The sequence below is a fragment of the Vitis riparia genome, chromosome 13 (genome assembly GCF_004353265.1).
Source record: "Vitis riparia cultivar Riparia Gloire de Montpellier isolate 1030 chromosome 13, EGFV_Vit.rip_1.0, whole genome shotgun sequence".
NCBI lineage: Eukaryota > Viridiplantae > Streptophyta > Magnoliopsida > Vitales > Vitaceae > Vitis > Vitis riparia.
The window spans coordinates 25,202,917-25,219,848 of NC_048443.1; the positions used below are offsets into that span (position 1 = coordinate 25,202,917).

Sequence of the window (16,932 nt, forward strand, 5' to 3'; positions counted from 1 at the left end):
GCCAATGGCAGCCTTGAAATCCTTTTGGCTCCATGGATATTCAAGGCTCATGGGCTGTTCAGTTGGTTTGATCTAATCTTAATGTAAATTTGGATTAATAGCAGAGGTCATTGGACATGGGGTTTGATACCAACTATGAAAACATCATTCTTATTTATTGATTTAGAGAACAGAGCACATCCTTCCATGGTAGTGGCACATGCTGGTGGCTGAAAGCCAGAAACACTGTTCAGCAACAAGAAGCCTTGTATACAAGAAACAGTGTTCGACATTAGACAAAATCAGCTTACATAGAAGACTTTGCTCAGATTGACTAAAGCTGGAAGATACTAAAAGAAAAGAAACCAAAAGAAACCACTTGTAGCATTGCGAGTCCTGGCCGTGTTGACTTAACTATATTACTACCTTGTATTCCATAATATTGTAGTAGATGATAGTGAAACCTTCCCTGCAATGGGGACAAGAGGCACCAATTAGTCAACTGGATTTAGCATATCAACGTGATAAGATTCACAAGAATAGTACCATTCTTAGTAAATGGAGCAAATGGCTGCACACAAAAGGTAAGGTCTGACTCAAGTACCTTAGTTTGCAGGTAAGCCTTTCACGTGCATGCATCGAAGGCAAAGTTTTAGTAATAAAGTGACCCTGCAGAGACAGAATTTAAAGATGTTAGCATCTGAAAGCTATGGCAACCTAAAGATAAATGAATAGCTTTCTGTCTAAATCCACAACAATCATAGATTCATACCCTGCCACCAATTTCCTCTTGAAGCACTGTTTGAATTGCTTCCGTTCAGATCATCTTCTCCCCCATCTTTCTTTATCTGTTGAAGTTAAAAAACAAGAAAGAAAACCACTTCAGTCATAAATTGACAGATGAAGCTGCATAATGTTCAGTTGATGGTGTAGAGGGCTACAGTCACTATAGGATGAGACTCCGTGTTCCGGGCGTTTGGAGAATAAACTTCTTGTCCACCATAGTAGATTGATGAGCTGAAATAGCATGGCTCTACAGTTTCATTATGGTAAATGGAACCCCTGTCCTTGCTGCTTTCACCATTGCAGACTTGAGTTATGTTATCTGAGAAGAATACAGATTTAGATATCACAATTTTGTCCAGAAAACAAAGCTAAAGGTCCAACTAGAGTTATCAATAGGGCCGCGACTAAAAGCTAAGAAAATGTTTTTTTTTTTTTTTTTTTCAGTAGCATGCAAATATGATCACAAACCTGGCGTTCCATGCTTGCCATTCCCAGCTTGATTTCCTGAACCCTGCTTCCTAAATGATCCTATATTTCCAGTGTGTGAAGAGTTCCTCCCCGGTACCTGAAATCAGAGCAGGGAAGATTCAGAACCTGCCACATAATCTAGGAAAATATTCCCATATTAATCATCAACCCCAGTTAAAACCCAGCTAGAGGTCAGTGATCAACATATAGAGAGCTAAAGATGTACATTAGAATACTGTAACATAACAATCCCAAGTGCTGCCTTTGTCCATTCTGAGCACTTACCTGTATTTCAAGATGAGCCTACATTGTCCAATTATCCATCATGTTCTTGCTCCATTAATCATAACCCATCAAAATCAGAGAATAGTTGTTTCAAACTCAAGAGAATACCATTGAACAAGCCATTTTGTATTGTTTCTCGTATCATATAACATTGAAGTCCAAACAGATGCCATAAAGAGAAAATAAAACTGATATCTGAATACTGGTAAACCAAATCAGCTTTTAAGTTTCCCTTTCTATTTTTTTTTCTTTCTAATTGTTCAATTAGAACACTGCTCTGCTCTCACCCTTGCGGATAAGTTAATGTAGTTATCAACAGGGCTATGAATACATACCGGATATCAAAGAACCAAAAACACAACTAACCAGAAAATATTAAAAATCCCAACAAAAAGGAACATTACACACAAGAAAATACAGTAAAACAGGTTGCAGAAGAAACAATACCGAGGATGGCGGCTGAAAAATGGAGCCAAAGAGGCCGGAGGATAACGAAGAAGAAGAAGAGGAGTCCTTTGGACCAAAAAGGTCCGAAGTGATGGAAGAAGATGAACCCACTTGCTTAGTGTTTTCCATGCTATCACTATTGCTACAGCTTTACCAACCAACGAACAAAACTACTTTGATTGAGAGCTTTAACGGGCAGACAACAACCACTGACCAAGAAAAAGAAACGAAAAGAAAAGAAAAGAAAAGAAAAGAGAAAGGGATAAGATTTGAATAGAGAAACGGACAGTAGCAGAGAGCTGCAGAAGAGAGGGCACGTGAAGATCACAGGTGTGGAGATAGCATATATTTTAATCGACTGTCTCAGCTATTTATAAGCCCAACTTGATGCCACCCATGTGTCTTCATTTAAAGCCCTCTATCTCTCTGCACCTCAACTGGGTGTCTGACACCTGGCTGCATCTCTTACTGCCGAGTAGACATGTTGCCCATCTCCAACACCTTCATGCCTCGTGTCCCTCCCTCACAGTCCTCCTCTGGGTGAGTCTAGCATGTCCTTGAGATATCTTTGACCTTTCCTGCATTGGCCCATTCCACTGTGTGAGAGATGGATAAGGTCATATGCCAATTTGAGATTATTCTCATATATCACTTCTTCCATTGCCGCCCCACAAGTTACAACAAACAGTTTACCGTCAAGTGTTCCTCATCCTCTTGTCTCTTAAAAATCAGAAAAGATACCATGCAATAATAAAGATATACATTGTAGTTGTATGTTGGATATTCTTATCCAACCCCAATTGACGGTTTACTGGATTGTTCATGGAAATTCAAATAATTTTCATGTTCTTCTAATTGGGTTTTGGCCTGTTTTGGAACCCCACTTGGAGACGGACTATACCTTTAAATTTTAATCAAGCTGTAGAAACAAGGAAAAAGAAAAATGGAGAAGAATATGACTTGACAATGACCTGAGGAGGTCCATGATGTATACAAAGATTCGATGACAGCCATTGGCTGATGCGATGCTCTCCACAATGTCTCGATGACTCATTCCATTTTGGACCTATTTAATTTCTATGGTACTTGGCCTATTAAGTTATATATATAAGCTTCGAGTCTTGGAGCTTTTTAGCGTTGACAGTTTCAATGCATGATTCTCTGATGGAAAATATCAAGCCCTCTTCAATTTGAAGGTGACTAGATGGCCATTTATCAATATATTTTACTGCAAAGTTAGCTTACTTTGCTTTGTGTTAATGAGTGCCTATGGGTGACCAATGGATTAATACCTCTCTTTCCATATTCCAGCTCATGTAATTAAAATCTTCACTCAACTCTCGTCATTCTCAGCCACAGATTCAGTATTCTAAGGCACATGTAATGTTCTTCAAATCCTTTTGTTCAAGGTTCCATCTAGATAAGGTTGGAAGCATGGATTGAAAAATCTGTGACAAGGTGGATATATACTCCAATTTTCATGTTTTCAGGGTGCTTGGGACAAATACAATGGATGTATCTCTTTGTCATGGTACCCTCTATTTATTTTCTTTATTTTCACTATATTATGCATTTTTTTGATTCTCAATAATTTCCCCTCTATTGGCTTATAATAGAAGAAATGCATAAAATATCTTCTAAATCGAGAAAGCAAACATGGGTGAGGTCCTTTTCATCATGTTAAGCCATAAATTTAACTTAAGAGCTTAATTATAAAATGAGATAATAATATATGCCAAGCTTATTTGACCTACCATCTTAATAGTGAGTTTATAAACCCATTGTATATTATCTATGTCTTTGATTAATTAGTTAATTTGCCTAAGTGTCATCTAGGTGCACTTATCTGTTGGGATTGAGCCTTATGGGCCCACCATGGCTGACGCTTAGCACTCCCGAAGGGAAGGCTAGAGGCTCAGGACCATGACCCCTCAATCACACCATTTGTTTATTTGTTCCAATAAAGGAGGCGTCCTCAGGAATTGAACCTAGGACTAAACCTTAAGGTCCACCTAAATGTCAATCCTGATACCATTTGGGTAAGTTGCCTAGATGGTACCAGGATTGACATTTAGGTGGACCTTAAGGTTTGGTCTTAGGTTCAATTCCTGGGAACGTCTCCTTTATTAGAACAAATAAACACGATCTTGAGCCGCTGCCCCGATGGTACAAGGATTGACATAAAAAACGCTTACCACTTCTGAGGGGAAGGCCAGAGGCCCAAGACCGTGGCCCCTCAATCACACCAATTGCCTATTTGTCCTATTTGTCCACAAAGGGGCCTCCCCTGGATGACCCCGAGCCTCCGATCTTCCCCTCGGAAGTACTAAGCACCAGCCATGGTAGGCCCATAAGGCTCAATCTCAACATTATCCACATATAAATTATTACTTACTATATGTTTAAATTTGGTTTCAAATGTATTCAGAATAATTTTAGTTGTTTCTCTAACAAAAATTTTCCGTACTTTGTTAACTTTTTCTTTGACATTTCCATGATATGACGAGGTGATTGCATCCATGGATATTTTATTCGTTGGTTGGATGAGAATGCAAAGCGGTGAAGTTTTCTCACTTGCGGGAAAGTTGATATATGATGGAAGGCTGTGTGGTACTGTGGAGGCAACCCCTTGATTTACAATTTTTATGTCATTTTCCTGATTCCATCACCTTTACTTCGGGGAAATTCATCCTTTATTTACAATATCAAAGTCTCCAATATCTCATGGGAACGCGACTCTAAAGTAGATGGAACCTAATAGATCCTTTTACTTTTGGTAATTAAAGCTGGTGACTAGATGTCTGTTGGCAAGATGATAACCACCTTCTTTAAAATATTATTATTTTAAATAGTAAATTTAATTAAAATGTGTTTGATAGTGTGTTTCTCAGAATAAATTTTTGTAATGGAAGGGTATTTTAGAAGTGTTTTGAGGAAAATTACTTATCAAATAATTTTTTATTTTTTATTTTTAAAATAGCATCATGGGCGAGTTTAATTTTTTAAAAAATACTTTCGAAATTTTATCAAATGCTTAATTTTTTTTTAAAAGCGTTTTTTATGTTATAAGTATTTTCTAAAAGCATTATTGATTGAACTCTTAATTTCTCTACTTAATTAACTAAATCTTACAAGGTTTCATATTTTTGTTAGTAGAAAATTTTATTTTGTTAGGTGGGGGATCTGTGTGTCTAAAAATGAAAAATTGTATTATAGTTGAATAAAAACAGTGGAAGATAATAAAATTTTTATTATTACAATTATGTATTTCTTTTTAATTATTTGTGCATTTTTTAGTCTTATTACTCTAACAAATTGCTATTAGAACTATAATAAAAAGATGAGAAGTGAAAAAGTCCTTAAAGTCAACAAAGACAATTGCCATAATTGAAGTACTCTTACAGTAAAAGCTTCCATGATATGGATATGTATGAGAGATTGCTAGAAAGATTACAAGGAATGATAAGATAAACCACTTTATTTACAATCAAAGGGGAATTTTTTAAAAGACATAAAGGTTAAAATCAAAATAATAAAAAAGCTTTTATCTTGATTCATCGAAATCTTGATTCTTCGAAAGCTAAAAGTATTTTGAGAGGATTTCAAGTCTAAAAAAATATTAAAGATATTACAAAATACATTTATAAGAATTAATAAGATAAGAAAAATCCGTCTTAAAGCTCTTATATTATTGAAATCATTAAGCAATAATTCGATTTTCATATTCAAAATCTAATTATATTATTGAAATCATTCAGGAATTAATTTAAAAATGTTAAATTCTATGATTATTGATCTAACTCACCAGACCTTTATAAAGTGTGATGATGGACATGACTTCATCAAAGACTTTTTAGTTTTTACTTCATTTTTCAAACACTATCACCTTCACTTTAGGGAAATTCATCCTTCGTTTACAACATGAAAGTCTCCAATATTTCATGTGAATGTGACTCTCTCTTGCTAGCCACGCAAAACTGAAACATAGAACCTTTTTCTTTTGGTAAACATTAAGGGATATAAATCATGCTTCTTTAAAACAATTTTAAGGTTTATAAGAGTGCAGAAACACCATTAGTTAATATTGTAATGGATTGACAGATTCAAACCCATTTCACTACCGACCAATTCCAGGATATGATACCATCCCCAGTTCGTGGTCCTCAAGGTGTGACCGTACAGAAGAATATGTCCCAGTTGAATATTGAGCTTCAACCAAAAGCCAAAGAATATTAAGATCTGATTTGTGACTTGAAATTGATGGAAGAGCCCCGATAATCAAACTTGTGCTTTTGCCAACCTTTTAGTCGATTTGTTGTTGCCATTTGAATGATCCAAATTAAAGAAAATCCTTACCATGGTCCCGGATTCTGCAATCTACAAGTTGGTCAAATTGGTAGAAGCCTTACACTTAACCATATGGTCTGTCATGTCTTGACTTGACTCTTAGCCTAGTTGCCAAGTAGTTCTCACGTATTTGCATGATGCCGGAGAGTATATATACACCTTTAATTTCTTTGTTAGTTGTTCGTTCTTCTTAAATTTTATTGACAATTGGATGCCTTGCATTTAAAGGTTTAGTTGACAATAGTACAAGTTCCTTATGTTTAAGGGTCTTACAAAATGCATTTTTTTTTTTCTTGGCTAAATCCGTATGAGTAAAAATAAAGAAAAAGATAATATTTTTAATATGATTCGATGGATACTATGTCGATAGAATACACCAAGACTCCAGAATTCATTAATTAAATAATAGAGAAGAATTATAATGGTGAAAACTCCTTTCGATAAAGATCACATTCTAATTTTTTTTTTTAAACCTTAAATTATAAGATAGTTAAAAATGTAATAAAAGAAAACTCACCATTCAATAATAATATAGCATTGATTATTACATTTTTTGACCCAATTGATGTTGTATTCACCAAAGGTTTTCTATGTGGTCTAGAATCTTCTAGAGCACCATAGCTAGTAACAGTAGATTGAGAAAAATAAACTACTCCAATTTCGGTTTCCTTACACAACTTCTCAATGAACTGAATGCAAATGGGATCATCAAAAGTAAAGCTAAATCAATATATATGTACTGCACACAGCAGAATTATTGTTCACATAACACAGATTATTATTATTATTATTATAAAGCCATAAATATAAAAAAAATTCATGCATCAGTGATATTTCCATGGAAGACACTGAAGCTTAGGGCAAGACCCCTCCCATGTGCTTCGGCATTCACCTCCCTCACCATCACAACACTTGCACACCACTCCCAGTGTATTAAACACCTTTGAATACCCTGCAAATAAACCAAAACACATACCATGATCAGAATTGTGGTTGAGAGAGAGAGAAAGAGGGAGAAAGAGAGAGATAGGCTTACTTTGGAATGATGCAGGCCTGGCCTCCATGGCTCTCGGGTATTGAAAAATGGCAACAACAATGAAGAACAAAGCCAAGAGCTCAAGTCTCCTAAGCGGAATCATTTCCCACTGATATTTTCCCCTCCTTTTTGGGAAACCAAAAGAGTGAAAATCGTTTATGTGGGAAGCACAAAGGCAACTTGAAGGAGATTTGTAATTAATAAAATGCAACTGGGTCTATGTGATAAAAGATATAAACAAAGATGAAGGGTGTGTGGCTCTATCTATTTGAAAGGTGGGAGGCTTCTAGAACCAGAGACTGCGGTGTTGCCACGCGTTTTCTCCTCCATTAAGTCTCTTTGGCGAGGAGGGACACGGCTGGGGCTGGTTAAGCATTTCCCTCACTTGAAGTTTCCAGTAGGCCCCACCATTGTGACAAAATGAAGGAAAAGTTCGAAGATGCTTACTTGAATTTTTGGGTTCGTTGATGTGTTTTTTACTTTTTCTTTTTTTAGTTTATTCCCCTTTTTCTGGCTTCGTATGATGATTTTTGATAATGAAATTCCTTATCTTGGAGTTATTTTGCGTACTGCATGCTTGGATTTTTCAACTTAGCCGCTTTAGACTATATATAACTAGGATCATGGTTTAAAATTTGGTAAAATTTTGATTTATATTGAACTCACCAGTTTCTTTTATTCATTAATTTTGATCAATTAGGCTGAACTCTTCATTAATTTAGGTAATTAAGAGACTAGAAGCTTTTAAATTGTTCAAAACCTAGGTGCTATTTTTTATCTTTTATTTATTTCTTAAATTTTTTGATTGAATTAAACAAATTAAAATATTTGATTATTTTTTTCCTTAATCTTAAAAATAACTTGTTGAAACCAACCAGTATAATCTATTAAAACTAACAAACAAAATACAATCAAAAGGACTAATCCTGATCCTCAATCAGTTGAGCAAAAGTGAACATGGTCTTATTATTTATTTATTTAATTTTTACTTTTTAATATTTAATAAAAATAAAATGTTAAAAAATAATTGATTTAATACTTGATATTATTAAACATTCTTTAATCTTAAATTTTATTTAAAATTAAGTAAAAAAACAAACTCTACTCTTATATTTGGATTGATTTGTTGAATGATAATAAATTTACCATTTTGAAATTGTAACTTAGATTAGAGGGTGTTGTGGGCTGAAGATGATTTTATGGGCACTAAATGGGCATGGGCATGTGCTGTATGGTACTGTAACTTGCTCACAATTTTCAATTTTCAATTTTCTTTTCCTTTCCTTGTTTTGGAGGCCATGGCTGTGAGATCGATATTAGATTAGAACAAATGTGTAAGCTGTCTGGTGCAAAAGACTTGAAATCCTGGAAAGTAGGGGCATATTTTCTCACGCATGCATGATTCTATAGAAAGGATGTCCATCAAATGAAAGTTGGAGTTAATGGAGGAAAACAGCTGGATTATCCTGGTTGATCAAAGAAGACAACCCCATGTAACACCACGTTTTTTTGGTACTTTTCCAGCAACTTCCTGAGTCAAGGATAGGAACACTTCATTCTCCATTCTCAGGCCCTGAATAAGAAGAATTAATTCATTGTTTATACCCTTCCTTCATCGCTTTCACAATTCAATATTCTACAATCTAGAGCTATGGGTTGGCTATGACCTGAAATTATTCCCCTTGCATTTCTTTTTCTCCATAGTAGTTTGATTTGAGTAGTTTTTGAAGAATTTTAAAAAGTAGCCGTGGAAAACCAAATTAGTGAATTTAAATATATTTATTTTATTTTATTTTGCGTTTCCTCGGTATTTTTTGTGATCCAAATAGAACCTTAAAGTTTAGCGTATCAAAGGGTGTTGAAAGACAATTATATATAAGGTAAAAGTAAAAGATTCGTTATCATGATTAACCGTAAATGGGGTTAATAATAATTTACATTTTTATTATACTTTACCTTTCTTAAACATTTTTTTTTATAATTTAAATAGAACTTTAATGTTTGTCGTTTGAATGGGTGCTGAACGATAGAAATATATAAAGTAAACGTAAATGATTCTTGAAAATGATCAATTTTAAATTGTGTTAGGGGCCAAAGACTAGAGATAGTCTTTAGGTCGTCTTGCCGTGATAGAAATTCAAGTTTATTTTCATAAATTTAGATCTATAGAATCTTATTTCTTTCCTCACATTAGACAAGAAAAAAAAGACAAATTAAGTTTAGAATTATGAATCATAATAAATAAGATAAAAAAGAATAACATTTTCATGATAGAAACATGCAAACTCTTTTTTTACAGCAACCTTACCTTGAAACATTTAAAAGTTGATACTATAAATCTATCTTAAAATAAGATGAAAAATAACGTTTTTGTGATCATATAATAATGACAATTTTATTGAAGAATTTATTTAAACTCTTCTTTACAATAACCTTTTTACTTTATAAAAGGTGAAACATTTGAAAGCTAAGACTATAATCCATCTTGAAATAAGATGAAAAATAACGTTTTCGTGACTCTTCTTTACAACAACCTAATAAGAGTGATAAAGAGATCCAAGTATCATGACAATAGTTATCAGTATTTTTTGTTTTATCTTACCTTCACAAGCAATAACCTAATATTAACAAGGGTCACCATTTGATAGCATTAAAATTGTTAGATATTTGTAAACTAAAAACAGAATACCAACATAACATCTTATAATTAATTAATTTTAAATTTAAATCAAGTTGATCACTTTGAAATATTGCGTTATTCTTTATCATAACATTATTTTTCAAAATGGAAACAAAGTAAGAATTGATGGTGAAATATTTATTCAATTAATACATTAAATTTTTTTTAGTAAAGTAAAATTGACGGTGTGACTTTAAGTCAACAAGATTTGTCTCTTTTATTTTATTTTATTTTTATTTTCAAATTTTCAATAAAAATATATGAAAGAGAAGTTTACTTTATGAGATGAGAAAACAGACGTCACTAGCATGGATGGAAAACTTCATTTTTGTATTATGTTTATTGGCTGCTTATTAGATAGCGAATAAACATATATAGGATATATGAATTCAAATTTAATAAGAGATGTGAAATGTATGACTTTAAGAAAAGACATGCTAATTGTTAAGAACAAATGAGTTGTTAAATTAAGTGATTGATGGTGACTCCAATAGTTATAGATTATTATAATAAAAATATAATATTTCTAGTTTTATTATGTTATTAATAAAAGATATTTAAAAGTTATTTTAGGATCTAAATATTTATGATTGTTGTCATAAATATAGGGAAACAAATAGTATAGTAGATTGCTTACTTAAAAAAGGTATTTACAATTTAGAATCAATCATTTGATGATCAAATTTTTTTAAAGATGTTGTGAAGTTTAGTTTTGAAGATTATTATTACTCGTCTTTTAATTCAATTTGTATTTATTTTGTTTCGTAATCTCCTTTCATAAATAATAATAGTAATAATAAGATATAATGAATCAAAATTACAAGTTGTATTTCTTCAATATTTCTACACCTTATAAGATATTTTGCAATTTATGATGTTAAAGAATTACTAAACAAAAGAAAAAAAAAAAATTATAAAAATGATTTTTTTTATGTTTAATTTATTAGAAAAATATAAAATAAAATTAATATAGTACAAATTAGTTAGAATATTATGTATTTTTAAATTATTATTTTAAAAGAGAAAAAGATAAGTGAAATAAGTTTAAACAAACATGTAAAAATAATTTAATAATTTTTAACATATATTTTTATGTTTTATTTTCACATGTCTACCAATTATATCACATTTTTACTGCTCTACCTTCTACCTTCTTCTTTGTGTGTGTTCCTCCAGCAAATTCAATAGGATTGCTGGAGTCAAGGGTAGGAAGAAGAGTTCATTCTGAGTCTGGGATAAAGAAGAATCCATTAATATATGCTTCCTTTCATAATTCAATATTCCGAAATCTTGAGCTCTGGACTGTAACTTAAAATTCTTGGAAAAATCTTCTTGTATGGATTAGCACGGCCATTGCCTTTTTTCTTTCTCTGGAGAATAGATTCACTGTGTAGCTCCTTCTTAATATTATTTTATTTTTAAAAAGTATTTCCGGAAGTTTGGGCGTGTAGGAAGGTGCTGGAGAAATTTGTCACAAAGTAAAAGATTCCCAACAATAATTCAGAGTCCATGGATCTTCTTTTGATTCTAGACATTTGATCATAACACAATCAATTAATTGTTAGTCACGTTCATGGTTAGGTTAGAAACTTTGAAATTTAATATGGCATCTGGATTGTCAAAATTCCTTCTTCACATTTGGGGAATATACGTCGTTTTCAATAATACATGAGTTCATATTTAAATACTAATAGAAAGAACAATGTTTTCAAATTTCAAAGAAGTTGTTCAAACTCCTCGATTATTGTGCGATGGTCCGTTTTGAATAACATATGGGTTCATATTTAAATTTGAATAGAGTGAAAAATGTTTTCAAATTTCAAAGAAGTTGTTCAAACTCTTCGGTTATTGTGCGGTGGTCACTACCCCGAGGTTTGGATCACTATGAAGAGTCTTAAGAGCTTGATCATGGAAGCTTCTTGGTTATTAAAAAAAAAAAAAAATTAGCTGAACCACTATGAGAAATAAGGTTATATAGCAATATTCATCTCATATTGCCCGTGATGATAGGGTTTTTACTTGAAGATTAAGTTAGACAAAGAAAACTCCTGTTATAAAATATTGAGTCGCCACCATTTGATAGTATTTTAAATGACTAAAATTAAAATTATTCCTTTGCTGTGTAGAGTGCAATTTGCAAGTGTAGGACGAGTGACAACTGACAAGAGCGGATATGAGCGTGTCGCGTGTGTAATGGGGTGGGCATTATTCGCTAAGAAACGTGCTTGTGTGCTGGGAACAAGAAACCATGTTTTGGCCCACCATGAATGCCAACAATGGTTTCAGAATCCCATTCCAGCCCCACAACCAACCCCACAGTTGCTTCTCGCCAAAGCCCCATCAGTTTTCTTGGATAAAGCAAACTGGGACCAAACCAAGTTTCATCTCAAGATGTGTTCCAAATCAGATTTCTGGATGATAAGTTGTGTGAAACTAGTGTTAATTGGAACTGCAAAATGGTCACCTGCACAACCATCATCAACCCATGGATTTATTTGCCATTGCAAGTGAGTGTGTGGGTTTAATTGCATTGTCAATCTGCAAGCTTCAACGCTTGTTCCATCTGCTGCCCGGATCTTATTTCTAAATACATCATTTGGCTCATCGGAATGATACAAAAGGCAATTTCTGATGAGCTGAGGTGAGAGCAGAAGATTGAACTGCTTTGTGACAAAAATGAGATATACATTGAGTGTGAAAAAGGGGGCAGAAAGTTTAAAAATGGTTTCCATTTTAAAGTAACCAATTCTATTTTAAAACTAGCAGAAAAGATGGAACCTTTAAATAACCATTTCATTTTAAAGTAAGGAATTTCATTTCAAGACTCGCAGAAATGACAGTCAAATCAAAACTATGGTTTGGATCAACGGCGATTCTACTCCCAACTACACAAGCCAAATTCCATTCAACAAACCAATTGTAATTTTGCAAGATATATTTTCACTCATTCAATTATCAAGCGTCTTGATTAGAATACCAATAACACAATGTTATATCATCTGAGAGATACAGAGGGGATTTTGCCGACAAGAAGAAACTAGAAAACTCACATTCCTGATAAGAGAAAAATAACTGGAGTTTACATGGTAGATAATTGATGACCAAAATCCTCAAGGCTAACTATGCTGAAGAGGTGTGAATATTTCTATATCAAGAGTTTCTCAATGGCATCCTGGATTAGGCAAGAAAAAACTCAGCATACAGGCATGGTGATCAAAAAGAAAGATTAGAATAATGTAGTGTGCGTGTGCGAGAGTGAGAGTGAGAGAGAGAGAGGACATTGATACCTTAAGTTGCTGTATTTGAGATTTCAACTGGCTTCCTTCGTTGCTTGTCACAGAACAAGCAATCACTGGTCTTGTGACTCCACATGCTCGCCCAAGTGCTTGTTTTGAAGGTACAAATACATAGGGCACATTCTGCCACAGGCAATTTAAAAGTGAATTGGTTTTCAGAAAGTGAAAGAAATTCGTTCTCAATTCATGGCTACAATTCACACCATTTAACTTCCATATCCTAACTTCATATTTGTTTACCTAATAGATTCCAGACTATGAAAATACCAGCAGTAGCAGTTTGATGCATAGCAGAAGCAAAAGTGCCAAGCTTGAAAAATGAATCAGAGAAACAAGCACAAAGGTTCTAATATAAGATGCATAGCAGTTTGATGCTTGCATTATGACTTGTGTAGAGATAGCATGCAGCATTTGGTCAGTCTTAGTGTAGATCACCTGAGTCAATATCTACCATTCACAACATCCTATGATCATATATTTTTTCCTTTCCAAAATGGTTGTCTTGGTGCCTTTTATCTCCTTTTTCTTACCACCTAGCATTGTGGTTGATGTGACATTACAATGTTAGCATAATATAAATTTACATCTTTTCATGTATTGATGTGGCGATACTTATATGTTAATATGGCAATGCTATGTGATAACATGGTGATGCAAGGCTAGGTGGTAAAATGGTCTGTAAGGTTTAATATCTTTTATTTTCTTTTCAAAATCATATGACTTCAGAACAAACTTATCCAGGGGTCACTAAAATGGTATCGATATGGCAGAAATAATCTGATTTGGTCAGCTCTCAGCCTAGGAAATTTAATCAGGATGTGACAGAATCATAAATTTCAACCATGCATATGTGACAGTGGAATAGAGATGAATGGAAAATAAATTCAAGACAGCTAAGAGGCCAGTTATCATTTTGTAGTATTAAATGCTAGGTAGTTCAGAAACATGTACTCAAAATAAACATAGTTGAAATAAGGATATTGAGATGGGTATTAATAGATCAAGAAAAAAAGGAAGTTTTTTGAGATGGTTTAATCATAGAGAAAAATAAACAATAAATAGGATTGATTTGAGTCAAATATTTAGGGATAAGTAGCCTCCAGATAAGGGCTGGTGGGTTTTTTTTGCTTTCTTTTTGGTTGTGAGGCTTAGCTAGTTTGTATACTCCCTGTATACGGTGTGGCTTTCTGGCCTCTTATCAATATATTCTGTGCTTATCTATAAAAAAAAAAAATATTTAGGGATAGTTCACCAACACTAAGGAAATAATTGAACTTTGAATTTTGCAATAATTTTCGGGTAAATTACAAAAATCACCCCTCTCACCTGTGTGTCAATTTAACCCTTACACTTTCTTTCTAAACAATGTTAACCCTAAATTCTAAAAGCTTTTCTATTAGGATTTTTGGTCAAAAATTGATGGAGAAGCCCATGTGACAAGTACATGGACAAATTATACATTTTCAAATATATCATATAAAGACTAGTGTCAATATCCACATGCTTGTCACATGGGTTTCTCCATCCACTTACGAAGTGGAATCCTAATATAACAGTCTATTAGACATTTGGGCATATTTTAGGGTTTTGTTTAAAAAAAAAATTTCAGGGACTAAATGGAGATGTGGTCAAAATATGTGAGTGATTTTGGTAATTTATCCAATATTTTACAAATACTATGGTACATCTAGAACATTTGCGAGGATTTCAAAAGATGTTTCTTATGAACATCTATCAAAACCATTGATGGGAGGATGAAACATCTTGTCTCTTGTCAGAACTAGAAGGCAATACAGCTTTAATGCAATAACATAATATTCTCTTTGTGTCAAAGTTCCAACAGATTCCATTCTCGATATTCAAACTATGAAAATTAGTACTGAAATTGTAGCTTAGATACAAGAATAATCAAACTTTGAAATCTATGCAAGAAAAGATGCTTTTTACTCAAAGCTGAAACAGCAAAGAAATGCCAGAGTGACTCCACACTCCTGGCCCTCCAGTTCAGCCCATAAATAATATAGGAATTGCCCACATATGCTTATGTTCAAATTCTACCACATTTTACCCAATTCTTTTAATAGGAAATTCTACTGTCAATACTCAACAACAACATACCAAATATATGAATAAAGGTAAATCAGTTCCTAGACTCCGTTCCTCAAACAATCCATCACTCTATTGACCCTCAAAAGTAAAGAAATAATGTGCAAATGCAGGGGTAGCCCAAAAACTCATTAACAATAACAGAGAAGAGAAATTTTACTTTATCCTCCGCAAGCAAAGGAAGATGCAGCAGAATTTCGAGGGGTTCAGTGTCGGCAGCCATTACAATGAACTCCGAGATACCTCTGTTAAGAGTCTTCGTAGCTAAAAGCGAAAGATTGAAACCAAGGGGAAAAAACATTAAAATAAAGAAATTGAGCAGAAGAAACATAAAATCAATTATAGTAATGAAATGAACCTTCATTGGCACCCTTTTTGAGCTGTTTGTAGTTGGCTGCTTGCTGGATGAGATCGAGAATTGTAATAGTCAGCTGAGCATCGGCGAGAGGGTATGCTTTCGGATTCACGGCTTCGGCAGTCTGGAAAAATTAAACACATAAAACATAAGGTTTAAAGAATTGCTCTGTTTGGTTGCTGAGAAAACTGAGAAAAAGAAAGGAATTGATACTTAAAATCACAATGAAGTTAACAAAAGATTCAGAATCTTTAATTTCCCTTTTTCTTTCTTGTTCTTGGTTTTCTCAGAAACAAAAGGACAGAAAACCGAAGAGAAAATGCGGCTAACAAAACAGAACTTACCATTTTCTCTTACTGGAAGTGGAAGTATCCTAGGGTTTCAAGAGAAGTCGAGGGTTCCACAGAGACAACGCGACTGCGCTACGAGAGTTGAAGTAGGGGTGTTACTGGGCCGCGTTGGAATGGGTCATCTAGTATTTCAGCCCAGTGCACTATTAACCAATGGCCCAATTTCAACAATTTTTCGGCCCATATCTCTGATATCCACTCCCAATAGTGATTGTACGAATCAGATCTTGCCATGTCAGCAAAAAATCTATTTTATGTCCTTCTAACTTTACCCTTGACCAAATCATAATACGTGGAACAATGTTTTTAGTACCATACAGTTGAAACCGGATATAGAACTGAAAAAATTACTAATTCAAGATTCACTAATCGGATCCATTGAACACTAATTGGTAACGTTATAAATGTATAATTTATATTTTAATAAAATTAAAAATAATTATAAAAAATTTATATATATATATATATATAAAATTAATTTTTTAATAATATTTTATTTTTTATATTTGATATGACAAATTAAATGATAAATATAAATGTAAATGTATTAATATATTAAATTTTATTAAATAGAACATATATAATATTTAAATATGAAAATTTAAAATGAAAAGAAAATTATAATATTTAATTTAATTGTACGTATATGTATTTTGTTTTTAAATTTTTTTAAATTATTATATTAATTAATTTATATTATTTTCATATTTATAATTAATAATTATTATACAAATAATGGTAGATATAAATATTTATATTTGTTTAAATGTTTTATATGATAAAAACTTAAAAGTAAG

The 16,932-nt window shown here is 33.0% G+C and overlaps 2 protein-coding genes and 1 long non-coding RNA gene across 4 annotated transcripts; all 3 read right to left on the bottom strand.

Annotated features, from left to right (window-relative positions):
- Window positions 1–122: 122 nt before the first annotated feature.
- On the bottom strand, window positions 123–2,289 carry LOC117929253. Of its 2 annotated transcripts, none has more exons than XM_034849525.1 (6): window positions 1,966–2,289; window positions 1,234–1,330; window positions 930–1,084; window positions 752–827; window positions 584–648; window positions 123–448 (listed from the first exon to the last, which is right to left on the bottom strand). In XM_034849525.1, the coding sequence occupies exons 1-5, from the start codon at window positions 2,092–2,094 to the stop codon at window positions 632–634; spliced, it is 474 nt and encodes a 157-aa protein (XP_034705416.1). In that variant the 5' UTR covers window positions 2,095–2,289; the 3' UTR covers window positions 123–448; window positions 584–631. The 2 variants fall into 2 exon arrangements, with proteins under 2 accessions (XP_034705416.1, XP_034705415.1); XM_034849524.1 differs by having other exon boundaries at window positions 921–1,084.
- Window positions 2,290–6,811: 4,522 nt separating this feature from the next.
- On the bottom strand, window positions 6,812–7,633 carry LOC117929061. Its single transcript, XR_004653691.1, has 2 exons — window positions 7,349–7,633; window positions 6,812–7,264 (listed from the first exon to the last, which is right to left on the bottom strand). It is a non-coding gene; the product is annotated as an uncharacterized LOC117929061 (long non-coding RNA).
- Window positions 7,634–12,932: 5,299 nt separating this feature from the next.
- Window positions 12,933–16,219, bottom strand: LOC117927671 (NHP2-like protein 1). Its single transcript, XM_034847320.1, has 5 exons — window positions 16,130–16,219; window positions 15,789–15,909; window positions 15,591–15,694; window positions 13,316–13,447; window positions 12,933–13,200 (listed from the first exon to the last, which is right to left on the bottom strand). Exons 1-5 carry the CDS (start codon window positions 16,130–16,132, stop codon window positions 13,174–13,176), a joined length of 387 nt encoding a protein of 128 aa, XP_034703211.1. The 5' UTR covers window positions 16,133–16,219; the 3' UTR covers window positions 12,933–13,173.
- Window positions 16,220–16,932: the final 713 nt, after the last annotated feature.

Excerpts from the sequence above, each read along its gene's own strand:
- LOC117927671 (XM_034847320.1), bottom strand. Across the intron at positions 15,695-15,788 it reads CAAAAAGGGTGCCAATGAAG|CTACGAAGACTCTTAACAGA; the intron begins GTTCATTTCATT and ends TTTCGCTTTTAG. Across the intron at positions 13,448-15,590 it reads CTTTGCTTGCGGAGGATAAA|AATGTGCCCTATGTATTTGT; the intron begins GTAAAATTTCTC and ends TGCCTGTGGCAG.
- LOC117929253 (XM_034849524.1), bottom strand. The coding sequence starts at position 2,094 with ATGGAAAACACTAAGCAAGTGGGTTCATCTTCTTCCATCACTTCGGAC. Across the intron at positions 1,331-1,965 it reads TTTTTCAGCCGCCATCCTCG|GTACCGGGGAGGAACTCTTC; the intron begins GTATTGTTTCTT and ends CTCTGATTTCAG. Across the intron at positions 828-920 it reads AGTCTCATCCTATAGTGACT|ATAAAGAAAGATGGGGGAGA; the intron begins GTAGCCCTCTAC and ends TAACTTCAACAG.